This window comes from Trachurus japonicus, chromosome 17 (assembly GCF_045865225.1).
Source record: "Trachurus japonicus isolate A0001 chromosome 17, Traja_1.0".
NCBI classification, from domain to species: domain Eukaryota; kingdom Metazoa; phylum Chordata; class Actinopteri; order Carangiformes; family Carangidae; genus Trachurus; species Trachurus japonicus.
Window position 1 is genome coordinate 23,625,734 of NC_140923.1, and position 16,023 is coordinate 23,641,756.

A 16,023-nucleotide genomic window follows, 5' to 3' on the forward strand; every position below is an offset into this window, starting at 1 on the left:
ATTGGATGATTTGACTAAGAGAGAACTTCAGAATATAATTTTTTTATTGATTTGCTTTTAGCGTTTTTTTTTTTTCAACACCAGGAAGTTGTGTAAAAATCTGTTTAGTAAAATTTCAATCAGGCTTTAGCAGGATTCTATAATTAAGCACTAATGATTTTATCAATTACTCTGAGGGATAATAAGCAGCTCATTTGCATTTCCACCACATTATCTTATCACTCTCTATTGTAGGTAACATGTTCTTAATTGTACTCATTGAAATAGACTTTTTGTTTGTGTGTGATCAGAAAACAGTCACCTTCGGGACGTTGTTTTCTTGTTTTTGAAGAGAGAAAGTCAGGTATTCTTGTGTTCACCCTGCTTTGACTTGTAAGGGATTCGCAGTACAAAAATATACTTGTTTTATTGTGTAAAGTCATGTTGCTTGATTAACTAAGATTCCAGCTATTCTTGATCCTAATCCATTTGTTTGATTTCACGTCCACATCCTCTGTCAGAATAGATTGTTATTCTGGTGCCATACCCTCTCTGGCTCAGGTTTTAGCACCCTTACACATTTATAGAGTTGTGCTGCACTAGACGTAATAACTTTTTTTGGTTTATAAGAGGTACTCGTCCCTGCTGTGTGTGCCATGCTAAGTTGTAGGTGAACTTATTGCACTGAATATTTCAAGAGGTCTGTCTTGTTTTCATGGCAGCATCGCGTCCAACACCTTTTGGCTCTTGAAGGCTGACAAACACCTACTGTGTGAGATTTGGTCTTAATTCCTCTGGAGATGCCATCTCTGCTCTGCGTTCCAAGCAGGGACTTGCCATTTAATTTCAAATGCTGCATTGGTGACAAGTTTTGAAGAAAGCAGTCACCAAGTTGAACCTGCAGCCCTGCAATTCAATGGATTTGTTTTTTAGGGATCCTTCAAATACCACTTACCTTTAATTAGACATTTTTTAGTCTTTTATTTAGACAACCTTCTTAGTTGATTATCAATGTCATCTTTTGTACATTTTCTTTTGAAATGTCTGTTACTCTTAGGTCTTAGGCTGTAAACATTATTTCATTCATATCTGATGGCTGGCTCTCACCTCAGATGTTGTATTGGACAAATCTTTCTTAACTGTCTTTGCAAATACTTAATGTGTGGTGCACCTCATAGTCATGTTGTTGTACTTGGAACCACGTTATTTCAGTGTAGAAGTACTTCCTCCTCTGTGAAACCTGAACAGCCTTAGAAATGTTGAGGGCAGCTTTTTTCACTCTATTCAGGTGTATAGTGAGCATCTTTTACAGTAAAAGTTCCAATTTCTCAAATTTTCCAAGATCTCCAAAATAACTACAACTATAGCTGCTGTGCAGCAATGGTCAGGGCTGGGCAATTTTAGGCAGAATTAGGCGATTTGAAAGTAAAAGTTCCAAAGCTGTAGCACATATGGTTGATTTGTTAAGTTTTGAAATTTAAAGGCTTGCTGTAGCGCCACCATCAGGACTATTGTCTTGTGTTTCCAGTTGAGGATATCTGGCATGGGAATGGACCTTTGTGAATAGTATGGGTAGATTTTTCAAATGGAAATGTTGCACGAGCCGAGGCTTGAATGCACAATCTTCAACACCAACAACCATCCTCTATCTCACTGAGCTAATTAGCAAAGTAGAAATGTCACATGAAGCTTTACAAACTGACTAAGCCTGTCAGTCACCTGTGTGCAAGACAGCAGCTGTTAGTGTGTAAAGGCAGATTTCAAACGGCTGTCAAAAATTCAGTTATTAAGACAAAAATACAACAATACACAAATTGCATCTAGATAGCATGGAGATGTTGGTAATTTGTTTCCAACAATGATTTATTGGCTCCATAAGTGAAAAACTGATGTTTAGAAATGGCATCCATTGACTCCAATTGTTTGCATGAGAGCGAAATTCAAAATGCTGTAAAAGTCAGTTTCTATCATGACTCCAAAATTGTGTCATTTTGGAATATTCCACAAGAAATGTTTGGCCTGAATTATACACACAAGTAAGCCTTTTTTTTTGTTTTTTGCTGCAAGTGGTGTTGCAAGTTTCAGCAAAGAAAACTTGGCTCATCATTTGAATTGATTAGTCGGTAGACGGAAAATACTACTGAAAGAGGAGCTAGAAAGTAATGTTTAAGGAGGGTGATGGGATTGTATTTGTGCTCTGATGGTGGCCATAATAGAAAGTGTCATCCTATTGTGACACTGGAAACATGTTGTAAAATGTTGATGGCGCTATATGAAAACTGGATCTTTCCACTGTGTCAAATCAAATCCACCTCTATCCAGCAGCTGTGGAGACAGTCCACTAAATAAAACATCATCTTCATATCAGGGGAACATCAAAGTCAACAGAATGTGTTCCCAGGGGACGGTGAACGTTTGATGAAGATTTCATCACAAATGATCATTGATGATTAAGGAATTTAATAATCAAAATAATTATTAGTAAACCGATCAATAATTAATGTCAGCCAACTTAGATTAGACAGAATACAGATCAGCTCACTTAGGGGCCCAGATATGTCCATTGCTGTACTTAAAGTCTCACCATTAGGCCACGCCTGTCTTAAATTCTAAATGCCTCATATGGATTTGAATTTTTCAGGCACCTACCTAATTGGAGGGGGAAACTCATTGTGTTTTTGTCGGCCTGTAACTACAACACAGTCTGGCCCAACTTTATTAATGCTGTTGCAGAACTCCTGTCATTTCTCCTGCCTGGACGTGACAGTTTCTCAATACTAGGTGATTTAACGTCCATGTTTGTTGCTCTGACATTTTTGCCTCAGAGTTCTTCAGCCTCCATTTAGTCTGTACTCTCACTGGACCTGCTCGGTCTGAGAGACACAGTCATCCATGATCCGTGTCCCCAATCATGACTATACCTATGTCGAAGCACGTGTTTTATCATCTCAAAGATATTCAGACAGGCTCCCCCATTGTAAAGTCTCTCATTCTAAAGTATGTGGGCGAGAGCTGTGTCCTTCTTCTGCTAGTGTTTGGAAGACACATCAGACCCTCAATGCCCCACAATCAACTCAAATAAGGTTTTGGAATATAGGCCGAATTTACCACCTTTTTACACCACTGTTTATCGCAAGAATTTTATTGAGCTTTTGGGGCTAAATTGCTGCCTGTAAACATGGAACCGCTCAGCCTTCCTGCTTGATGAGGACGACACAACATTATTATTTGTTCTCTGTAAAACCAGAGTGTTTCTATTTGTGGAGGCGCAGCAGGTTCTGCCCACTAGCTCTCTGATATCTCAAGGCTGCATTCACCTAAGTGGATGCCTCTTGAAATGGGACATGTGTTCTGAGTTGTCACATGTCATGACAGTAACTGCACAATGCTCGGCTCATGTTTCCATGTCTGGCACATAGAGAACAACATTCTCTCTGTACATTAAATACAGTTCATACCTTACTCTAACATAATTTGACCTTTTCAAGGTAAAAGTAAGGTCTCCTTTTAAAGGACAATTCTGGGGAAATTCAACTCTGGGCTGTATTTTCCTAACATTTTAGGTCTAAAAGAAGGAATCTGAAGATTTTCAGTTTAATTGCTCCTGTTTTGCGGTAGTTGTGTCTGTCCCCGCATCGCCATGGCAGCGATGAATGGGAGCGGATGGAAGTTCCGCTGGGCTGTTTACATCCCTCAAAGCCGCAATTTTTTCCCACATTTTTTCCCTAAGACCAAGACATTGGCGTCATATAGAAGAAGAAAGTTTGGTCACTGCAGAAAACAAGACAAAAAACCAGTGCAGGCCAGGCCTGTGTGGCATTTTTGTAAATGTAAATAATATATTTTGTATCATAGTTAGAACCCAATCCCCAAGACCTCATAGGGCTCTATTTTCGTAAACTAGCGCAGGCACAGCGGATCAGGCCTGCGCTTCGCGTTCGCTTGGCCAACGAGGCATGTCAAGGAGCAGTTTGCAATTTTCCTTCGAAGCGCAGCGGGGCGCATCCCGCCTACTTCCCTCCCACCGGCGCAAATGGCATAGAGGGAGAGAAGGCGTGGAGTGGGTTTGACACAGCCGAGTCAGATCTTCATCAATCAAATGAGCTCCTCTCCTCGCCTTTAAATCCGCGACGCGCGCGCGAGGCGCACGTTTGATTTCACCGTGGAAGAGGGAGGCAATTGACTTGCGCACACGTCACCAAGACCTCACAGGCAGGTTTCCACAGTTCCAGGCACGTTTAAATGTAATTAATAATCACAATAACCACTATTTATTCTAACTATCTGAATCAGCACATACACGTATATCTATATTGATTGTCCCGTCACACTGATGACAGATCAAAGGCTGTCGGCATGCGTAATGGAAACTCAACCTGACTGAATTAACACAGATGAAAGATGAGGATGGATTACTGCTGTGTGTTGACACTACACACTGTGCCGTTGCGATGATCTGCTATATTTATTTATTTACTTATTGATTTATTGAGCCACATCGTCACGCTACCATAACAAATAAAACTGAAAACAAATAAACTATCATCTCTCACAGCAAGTGAGACGGGAGGAAACTGATGTTCTGGTCCGGTCGCGCGAACAGAATAGTTTTATTGCTGGAAGAAGTAGCTCCATCTCCATCTCTCAGTTTAGTGCAAATAGATTTGATTTGTCTTTGTCATTTGACTGCAGAGTTTTAATAGTGTGCTGAATAATGTTCCAGGAGACTGTGTTCCCAGCCAGTAAACATTTCTAGTGGGGAAGTGTACAGTGAATATTGCTTTATTATTAAATCAGTCGTGTGAAATGCTGCTGAAACAATGTTGTCATCGGAAAAAAAAGAAAAAAAAGCCGTCCAGCTTGTGAAGTAAAGCAATGCCAACATCTGCGCTGTCAGATAGTCATGGCTGCCAATAATATTTACACTACGCAATGCATTCATATCTTCAGCGCATATTGTTTTAAAACCAACAATATGAAAAACTGATGAGGCCGCTGCCATGAAAAAAAAAAGTCCTTCTCAGTTTGTCACACTGACATTGCTGCCAACAGTTTTCAGTCCCCCATTGTTTCCGAGGGATCTTCTCCAGTTTAATCAAATGCTTTGTCTTGGTTGGGGATTTTTAAAGCTCTTGTCACTGAGCAATGTTAGCATGAATTTTATTTCGATTCACATACGTCCCGCTGAGGCGGCAAATCTTTGCAGCTTTGATGGATTTTCCCCCTCACTTTATGATTCGGATTCCGCTAACACTTGTCAGACAAGCCTCAATACATGCCCTCTAAATATAGCTAAAGCCTCCGCTAAAACACTCTCATCTGAAATGTACTACGGACGTATTGTACTGTAAGAGCAGTTTGTTTATTCAATTGTTTTTGCGCCCACTATACTGTATATCAATCCTCCTCCTTAAGATCATAATGTGGCTCTAAACGACAGATCAGTGAGGCTCCGCGGCAGAGAGCGATGTTTACTGTCTCACTGGAATGGAAAATGGAAAATCATTGAAGGGCTTGGGATTATTTCCCCACAGAAAGCCGTGGATTTGTCCTTTTATTTTATTTTCATTTTTTTTAAAAACATTTATCCTGCTCTCATTCCTGCCCGTGGAATAACATTTTTCATGAATTGCCAAATAGATAAAACACACACTATCAAAAAAAACAAGAGTCATGTTGGTGTCTCACAAATGACCGTGTGTGTTTAGCTGTTTATTTATTTTTCCGTGTCATCATTCATCCCATGCACGGCGTGTTTCTCATCCATTGTTCTCCATCTGTCATTTCCAAATGGACCAATTCAATGTCATTCATCCAATTGTACCTCTACAGTTACCAAGCAGACACATGTAGCATAGGTTACTGCCCACGTTTCCTATAGAAACTTTGTCACAAAAGATAAATGTTGTCAGTGTTGCTTCATACTGAGATGGTTTGTCCTTTATCAATCAAAAGAACCAAATAATAGGTGGTTCAGGCTTTTCAAAAGACGTCATTATACAAGTGATATTATTGAGTTTTAGTATTTGAACAGATACAAAAATGCTATTTAAAGAATCATGAATAATGAATAAATGACCACCTTGGGCTTGTTTCTCCTATTCTTTGACATTTCATGGAATACATTTTAATGAAAAGACAAATAATTAACAGATGAATCTACTGTATAATGTAGGGTTTCTCAACGGGGGTGTTCTGAACTTTGTGGGGGGCGCTGGGAGCGTGAGAGCTGAGAGGGGGGCGCTCAGGCAAAAATGGGGGGCGCCACAACTTGGCTCCTACAAAGTTCATTTGAGCTCTACTTTTTCAACTTTAATGGTTTCCCAACTTTTTAAGTGCAAATAACCGACATAAATAACCTACTTTTCAACTGATTTAACCCGCAAATATAACACTCATTGGCCCTCATTTATGAAACTTGCGTACACCAAAAAAATGGGTGTACACCAAATTCACCGCAAGGATCGGCATTTATTAATCTGAGCGTGAGCGTACGGTACGCACAAATCTCACGCCAGCTCTGACCAGGTGTACGCACATTTAGAACCAGCGTAGAACATGCAGGAAGGAGTGCTGCTGTGTCAGAATGATTATTAAACCATAGTCTAATAACGCAGCGATGTGGACCACATGTTGTTGTTGTTTATATTGATAAAAAGTTAAAAAGTAGCCAAAAAAGAGAAACGCTACAACCAAGTCCGTGTTGAAAATTAACTCGACTTTTATTTTGAGCAACTGAGATGAATTAAAAACCACGACGTGACAGATGCTCGTTAATCAGCTGTGTAACAGAAACAGTCAATGACAGACCTGTTATTGTAGATCACACACACAAACTTCCAACATCTCTGCACCAGAGCATGACCGGACGGCTCCTCAGTCTCTCTCTCTGACGGACACCGGGAGGGGGGGGGGAGAGCTCCGCTACCTGTCCAGGTGCAGCTGATCTCCGCGGCGGAGTGTTTTTTTTTTTCCCCCCAGTCACCGGGACCTGTCAGCGGGAGATCGGGCCAGTGTTTCACATCCCTCCATCAGCCGAACCATGCCAGCGGTACTGATTGTTATAAAGTAGCGTTCGCAGCAGTAATATGCCCATATGATTTCTCCTCAGTCACTTGTGTTTAGTAAACTGCAGGAGCATTTCATGAGATCGCTGGGTTTCCTGACGTAGTCGGTGACACGTGCGTCTGCAGCCTCCATCCACCGGGATGACGCTTATCAATCACAAAACCTATCAATCTATCAATGTGCAGATATTTAATGTTGCCGCCCTCTCCCTGTTCAACGCGGTAACGCCAGTAAAGTCCCTCTTCTTGGCCGTCTTCCGTGTCTCCCTGTCGTAAAAGGGGCAGGGAGACGCCTCTAAAGCAGGAATATATCGGGGCGTGACATTTAAATTACGCTCGTTTTCAGCCGCCGGATTTATCACCACTAAGCAGCGTACACACTTTTAGTAAATCACACGTGACACTTGGCGCACACTGATATGTACACCAGAATCTACACCAGATCCTGCACAAGTTTGATAAATGAGGGCCATTATGTGGAAAATTCCCGCACATGTTTCAAACCAACCATAGTGCGCACTACAGGAGCGCTGCGTCAGACGGTCTGATTTAAATGACACACACGTCTTTGTATAGTTCAACCATAGGCTACTGAATGAAGTTAGATGGATTTTTTATACCAAGTACAGCCAAACATTAGTGTAGGCTACAGGCTGAAGAAAGAGGAATAGCAGAGCTGACTGCTCGTCCCTGCGAGGAGCAGGTGACCCAAGCCGTCTTTTTTTTTTTTTTAGCGGCGCCGTCTTTACAGGTGAAGCACACGCACATGTCCGCCCGACTTTACCTGACAGGGTTTTCCTGCCGATCTAGGTGATTTTTGGCCGTCACCTTAATAGTTACAGGGTGCATGTTGGGTCTTTAGATATAGCGTCTTGCACAAACACCCCGTTTGAAGAGGGAAGCCCGTAAATTACCAGCGGATTTGAGGGATGTTTTTTTTTTTTTTTTTTAAGTTACTTTACCTTACTTATTATTTTACCATCTAGCTATGATCAGTGGTCATATTGAGTGAAATGTATTACAAATAATGTCATAGTCCATCTCAAAAATACATCATTGCCTTTTTCCAAAAATTACAACTCCCCTCCTTTCTGATGGATGTGGTCTCTTCCACCCTGACTCACACAGCTCACCTTGCCTGCATTAGTCTGTGCTTGGGGTAAAAAAAAAAAAGTCTGTGCTAGGGGAGGGGAGCATCAATGGAAATGTGAGAGCAGTGTAACATTAAACTAGGGATTTCAAATGTTTAATCAAAGAGGAACTATGCAAGTCAGCTGCTTTTCCGCTGTTTTGCTAGCAGTCCCTGGCCATGTGCATTTGTTTACAATGAAGCCGAAAAATCAATACATGGCCATGTGCATTTGTTTACAATGAAGCCACGAAAAATCTATATATGGAGTGGTGAAATAAGTTTTTTGAAATACATCCACCTTATTGTTCCACATTGTTAGCCAAGATAATGTTTCTGAAATTCAGTTTACCAACTTTTTGGTCCCCAGTTAGTGACCAAAATAAGTGATTTGAGGGCATCCTCAAAAAAATTTTGCACGCACAATTGGACATTCTAGCACCAAATCAACAATCTTTTTTTTTTTTTTTTTAACCGCAACATAGGGTTCACGTCATGATATTGTTTGTATTTTGAGCATTAAAACTTCCATAGTCCATATAGTTTTCTTTGTTTGATATGTCAAGAGACTTTTGGTTAAGTAACCATGGACAGCTCTGTAATCATTACCATCATTATGGGCAGTTTTTGTAGAGACCTGTAAAAAATTAAATAATTTAGGTCAAATGCTGGAAATTTGATGTCCGCTTTTTGAAAATGTTCAAATCCCTTGTGAAAACACACCTTCGTCATGAGGACAAACTGTTTTGGTGCTTGAAATACGTTTACCAGAGTCTTAGCTTGACGAAAGCTGTGAAATATGAATAAAGTAACAGATAAGTGTAGAAAACAAGTTTAAACCGAAATTTTGTAACATTGTTTTTTTTGGGGAGGGGGGGGGGTTAGAGGGTCATGGTATGGTCAGGGGGGCGTTGGTTCAAAAAAGGTTGAGAACCACTGGTATAATGAATCCAACACAACATAAAGGCCATATATTGATAGAGTACATTTGCTTATGAGTCATATACACTGCTCGTGGACCACCTTTAGCTTTGATTATGGTACACATTCGCTGTGGCATCATTTCAATAAGCTTCTGCAATGTCACAACATTTATTTCCGTCCATGCAGTTGCATTCATTTTTCAAAGATTCTCAGTGGGGTTCAGGTCTGGACTCTGTGGTCACATTGGACCGCATTTCCTCCTTGAAGATGATGGTTCCTCACTCTCCTTCCAGTTTTTAATAATGTGTTGGTCTGGTGTTCTTAACCCAATTTTAGTAATTCAGTAATCTCCTTAGATGTTTTATTTGCTTGACTACATCAGTTAGGGTTAATTAAGTTTTTGCCAGTTGAAACATAATCATCCATGCAGTAATTATCCAATGGGAGGCTCTGACCTATTAGATTCGTTGAATCCAATTTTTGGATGGGCAGTGCACTACGCTGCTGCTACAAAAAACAGTGCAATGCCACATTTTAAACAATAGAACATTCATTATTGATGTGGGAGCACGTTCAGTGACATGCCCAGAAACATCATGAGATGCACAAAATACACCAGCCAGCTTCTTCTTAATTAGAAAGTACTGTACTTCATGTATAAAACTTTCTAAACTATGAACTTGTTTCAGAAATGCTTATATATTTGTGGAAGTAATTCATTCTTAGCAAGAGCTGTGCAATAGCACTCATTACCATTTTAAATATGGAATATTTAATTAGCTCATAACTGCATAGATATTTCTATAGCTATAAGGAGATGAAGGACTTGTGTTTCCATGGAAACTCCAGGGACAAGTACCATCAGCACCATGGGACACCGTTACTAATTCACTGAGCGTCGTTATTGATCCGTGACAATAACATTTCACTGCAATCTAAAGTGAGTGTGTTATTCTAATCCACTGAGGGGCTGTAGTTGGTGGTCAATCCATGAGTTAGTCGTAGGGTCTATTACTCCTAAATTTTCAATTTAACTGCATCTTCAACACAAAGTGATGGTTTTATAGTCAGTCAAGACAAGGATGTGATTGTTTAAGTCTGATGTCAGTGCTCCTCCATAATTGAGGGGGAAGTCGTTATGAAACAGGGGGCCGATTCAACGGTTCCTGTCTCACTCTGTGTCTGAAATGTTAAACTAGAAACACAGAAAGATCATGAAATAGAGAGCAGCACATTAAATCTCAATTTTATGAAAAGATTAAACAATATCACACCATGAACTGAAGAACTAATACCAGACACATGTTGCTTCCATCCACCGTCCTCATTAGGATTTAAATAGGTAATACACAAGCTGCCATGTGAGCAGCCAGAGTCATGTTGGTCTTAATCTGAGGTTAACTGTGTTGTTAGCATCCTGATGTTGACTGGTTCATTGCATGTTACGCCCAAAAGATGCACCCGTCACTGCCCAATTCCGATTTGTTGCCTGCATCCGATTTTTCTTGACTCTGTTTACATGTTCTATTAAAAGTGACCCATATCTGCTTTGCTTGTACATGTGCAGATAAGGTTTGGCTACCAACACGAAAAAGGAAATAAGCCAGTGAATTATGCGTGTAAATAGCATGGGTGCTGATAAAATGGACATAATGGGCCCTAGTTTGGTGGCGCATCCGGTGTAATGCAAGTTTCGACCAGCGCAGCCTAGCACAAGGTCAGATTGGCAGATTTGTAGATCGCGCTGCGCTGAGATAGGTGTGGCCGCGCAGCAGGGGGAGGCGTCACAGATTCAGCTTGGCGCAGTGGAAGTTTCGTGCGAAAATGTCCCGCCGAGGGTGCGCTGAAAGCTCGCCACCTCAAACCAGGTCTACACTTAGCGCAGGGCGAAGCGCAGCCGGTGCAGTGGAAGTTTGGCTGCCCAGTGCGCAGTGCACACACGTCACCAAGACCTCACAGGCAGGTTTCCACAGTTCCAGGCACATTTCAATGCAATAAATTTCCACAATAACCACTATTTAATGCAACTAATGGAATCAACACGTGAATTTATATCTATATAGATTGTCCCGTCACATCTGACGTCAGATCAAAGGCTGTCGCACGCGTAATGTCAACTCCACCTGAATTAACACAGCAGGGACGAACTGGCACTAATAAGCAGCTGTGGATGTCCCAAGAGCAGGACTGAGGGTGGATGATGACTGCATGTCACTGCTGTGTTGAGATACGCACTGTGCCGTTGTGATGATCCGCTTTATTTATTTATTCACTTTATATTATTCATTTATTAGAGGGCGAGCGACCGCGTCGTCACGCAGCCGTAATGAAAAACAAAACACAAATCATCATCTCTTTTAGCCCACCACAACAGCCTCGGTGTCAGATAGTCAGTATATAGCCTATACTCAGCATCTCTCATCACAGAAAAAAAAGAGAGACGGAAAGACAGAGAGAGAGAGCGTCCTTTACGTTGATTTCATCCCTGTTACGCATGGTGTTTGTTTATGTTGTGATTAGTGTACAACACCTCTCATCTTTCTTACACAGCGTTTGAATAAATGTGAGTTTCTTTATTAGTTTATTAGTTGTTGTTTTTTTTACACTGGGCAGCGGTTCTCAGTGTATCAGATCAAACCTGATTAAGGATATTAGTAAACTGGTTACACCCCGCCTTTCCGAAGCCCCGCCTTTCCGACAATAGACTTCCATTCATCGTAATAGCGGGGTTTTCTATTTTTTCTGAAGACCCCGCTATTCCGAAAAGGCCAGTGGGGGAAACCCCCAGTGCGCAGTGATCCTTTTTTCCTTTTTGGGGTCAAACGGATCATGTGCATAATTAACTGCAAAACAAACAAATACTTAATATTAATGACATATAATGTTCATTCTGCTTCTAGCCTGTCTAGCCTCTACCTGGTCTTTTTACTAAACTTAACCAACTCCTTTCTTCATTGCCTAAGCCCAACCAAAGCATCTCCCTCAGTCAGCTGTCAGCACGAGCGGCGGCTGCAGCCTCGCGCCCCTGTGAGCTCAAGCCGGGTCCGGCCGCGCTCGAGCGGAGCAGGGGGGGGGGGTATTTCTATTACTGTGTGGGAGATCTCCAACAACGGAGTCTGGGAGAAAGCAAGTGGGACAGATCTGCCCAGTCCCTGAGCAGCGCACGTTTCACAGACAAGCCACAACACAGAGTGTAAACAACGTCACGCGGTTCAGCACCTTGGACATTGGACAGCTGCGGGGGGGAGGGTGTCGGAACAGCGGTGTTTCGAAGTGGGGGTGTTTCGGAACAGCGGGGTGTCGAAGTGGAGGTGTGTCGGAATGGAGGGTTGTCCCCTAGTAAACTCATTATTCGGCCACTCTGAGCTCGGACCTCCGGACCAAAACAGCTGTTTCCTCCTGGGAGAGGTTCGGCCACTGGCGTCGCTGTCGGGGGGCAACCGCCATTCCGACATGCCGCCACTCCGACATTAGGCCCTAATTGTCGGAATGGCAACACTTTACCCTTTAATAAACATCCCATTTTTCCGACAATTTTCGTCTCCTTAGGTCGGAATGGCGGTATTTTTTTCTCTTTGAAACGTGTTGCCATTCCGACAAATCTTTTAAAAGCCTACCCCACCCCACCGCAACACCCCCCCCCCAAAAAAAAAAAAAAATAGGCCTAACACTATTTTGCACTAATGATATGCCGGCGCAAAATAGCAGTTTGCCCACGTTTGGCAGACGATTTCAAACGGCAGACGATTTCAAAGCCTCAGATTTTAAGCAGAGGGACTCCACAACCTCGTAAACCAACGAAGGAGGAGATAGGCCTTGAACGGGAAGCAGACCGTGCTTTCAATCACACACTCCGAACCCACTTGTTGCACTTTAGAAAATATAATTCAGGGGGGAAAAGGCTTACAAACATGGACCAAAACGGCTCCAAAATACGCACAAAAATCCAAAAGAAACGAAAATTAACTAAAAGATTAACTAAACAGGTCGGTGTTTTACGCATGCCTCTGTGCGTCTGGCACACGGAGCTCTCCCACATTGGTTTGTGAATGAAAACTATATGTTCAGCTCCCCTTACATGTGAAATGTATTACTTATTATTATCTAACTATATGGACAGTGCCATGGATTTATCAGTGAAGAGTGAACTGCTGATATTTTGTAGTGCTGAAATATGACCAAGCGCGCTGTCCGCTGTCTCAGTGCTGGAGAGAGAGAGAGAGACTGTGTACGCAACGAAATGTCATTTTACATGTAAGCGGAGCTGAACAGGCAGATGCGTAAAACACATATTTTGACTACTTCATGCTGTTGCTATTTTTTTTCAAGTTACCTTTCGTTTCCTTTGCATTTTTGTGCGTATTATGAAGCTGTTTGTAAGCCTTTTTACCAGGAGTAAATTCCCCAAAGTTGCAACAACTTGTAGTGATCCACTGGGTTTTGCCTGGCCAGCTGGGATAGTTGATTTGCAGGTTTTTTTCATTGTGTATTAGGCCAGGGAAATGATCAATTATCCTTGTGGTTTGCGCACGGGGACGTGCGGACTTTTAATGAATGAATGAATGTTTCTTTTTTGCTGTAAGTTGTGTGCGTAATGCGTAAAAGTGCATTAGTGGGACCAAGGGTTTAAATGGGGAAGTGACGTGGTGAGAGGGAAGGAGAATGAGAGACACGTACGGTCGGCGTTTGGACGGCTGGCGTTGCAGCAATTCCAAAGCGGCATAGTGGATTATTTTTCCTTTTGGACACTGCACGGCCGGGCCCGTTCTCAGCCAAGCGGGACGAGGGAGAGGACTGGTGTGGTCACCTGGCGGAGCCGCGGCGTCTCTCCCGTGTGGACAGTAGGACAAACAAACTCTCTCTCACTCACCCTCACCACGCGTCAACGCACGCGCACGCGCACACACACACACACGGACAGTGACAGTGGGGGGGGGGCTTTCGGGTTCTGTTGATCTGTGTGTACACATTTCCTTATGGAAATTAAAGCCTTGTCGGAATGGCGGGACGAAACTGTCGGAATGGCAGGACGTTTGCATGTCGGAATGGTGGTCTGTCTGAATGGTGACATGTCTGAATAGTAGAATGTCGGAATGACGGTATGTCGGAGTGGCAGCATGTCGGAATGGCAGCATGTAACCGTCGCTGTCTCCTCCGTCCATGTCCAAGTATAAAATGACAAACTTGCAGTGCGCACTTCCGGCCCCAAAATGTGAGAATTGACAAAAGAATCTGTAATGTTCAGGCTCCCTAGGTTGAAATCCACGTGGTTTTACAAGCTGTTCCCTCAGTTGTCTTCCAGTGATGTAACTAGGTTTCAAATTTGCATAATACCACCCCTACCTGGGACCGGTAGAAGGGATGGGGCGCGACAAGCAGTGGTTCATTTGTATTTAAAGGGACAGGCACTGAAACCAGCCGTTCTGAACAGGGCTGTTTTGAGAGGATGAAAAGAGCTGTGATGTTTGATCCTTGGGGTATTTTGACCAAAGCATGTCACAGACATGTCTTTAAGACACCTGGGAACTATTTTAATTTATGGAAAGGGGGCATAATATGTCTCCTTTAAGAGGCGGAGGAGAAGGAAGAAGCACCACTATTTTGTTTATTTATTTTATTTACAAGTATTTTTGGGCACAGGACTTTTTATTATTATTGATGACACATGGCAGATATCCGATTCATATCCAAATATACAGTATATAGAAGGCCTGAATCTGGTCTGACAATATCCCATTCCATGTGTTTTTCTCAATTTTTCCAGGGTGAGGGTTCCCTCATGTTGCTCTCCCTGAGGTTTCTCCAAAATCTTCCCTCTTTTTCCTCACTCGATGTGAGGGTCTAAGGGCGAGACAAACTGTTTGTAAAAATGGGCTATACAAATAAAATGGCCTTGCCTTGCCCATTTACACATTCATGTTTCAGAGCCAATATGTGCCACTTTAGAGGAAAAAAATCTGAATTGGGTCACTTGAACTATGTAGTGTAAAGACAGTCAGTGAGACAACTGCTGACATTTCGTCCATGAGAACTCAAACCATTCCTTCATCCATCAATTGTTCTACGTATAATCTCAAACAAAGCATTGAAGCACTTTCATTAGTGCTTTATGGTACAATATTATTCTCTGTGTGTGTGTTTCTTTTTAAATACGCAGCGGTTGTTCAAATCAACTCACACTCGCACATTCAACTTGGTTTTAACGATTCTATTGCATCCATTGTTGATACGCGGAGCGTCCACTGTGAAAGGTTTACTCAACAAGGCAAACCTGCAGGGTTTTAATGAATAGCTCAAGGCGAGGTGCAATTCGCTCATACAACATTCCCCAAGGACTTCTCACAGAAAAGCCATTCAGTTAAAAACTCATCCCATCAAACTGAAGAAGCGGCATTATGTGCTGCTCTGCACCCGGGCTTCATATTTCTTTCATTTCTGCAGAGAAAGTTGTGGCAGGTCTGCTTCTTTTGGTCTGAACAAAGAACCATCCAGTAATAATATTCTGGCTTAAAAGTTGTCAATAAAGCAGCATACTAAGAAGAAAGTCACATTTGTTTCCTGTCCGGCTTGGCTTCCATCTCCGTTTAGCCCGCAGGCCGACTCCTGGTCTGATTCCCCACAACTGCTCTAGAGCTTCTTTTTTTTTTCATTGGAGGTGTGTGTTTTTTTGTGTGTGTGTGTGAATCCAACAGCGGGTTCAACTTTCTTGAACCCAGACGGGGACTCTGGGACGGAGGCAGACAGCGAGCCTCAGCTGGCCTTTTACACCGACCCAAACCGCAGCCGGCGCCGGAGTCGAGGTATGAGAAATGGTAACGCCAACAGCGCGTGGGGCTCTGGGGGTAAGGAGGACTCACACACCTACAGACAGTTAAACCCCCGCCGTCTGATGGTAGTAACCATCGCCACGACGCATGACAAGTA

General features: G+C 42.5%; 1 protein-coding gene across 6 annotated transcripts in view; it reads left to right on the forward strand.

Annotated features, from left to right (window-relative positions):
• The window catches only part of astn1 (astrotactin 1), an 840,736-nt gene that overhangs the window by 188,903 nt on the left and 635,810 nt on the right, over positions 1-16,023 (forward strand). For 2 of the 6 annotated variants that reach the window (XM_085804088.1, XM_085804089.1), the window contains exon 6: positions 15,792-15,941. The exons of 2 other annotated variants lie outside the window; for them this stretch is intronic. In XM_085804088.1, coding sequence (XP_085660214.1) covers positions 15,792-15,941 — 150 coding nt within the window. The remainder of the gene's footprint in view (positions 1-15,791; positions 15,942-16,023) is intronic. 2 more of the 6 variants (XM_085804090.1, XM_085804091.1) reach the window with 1 other exon arrangement.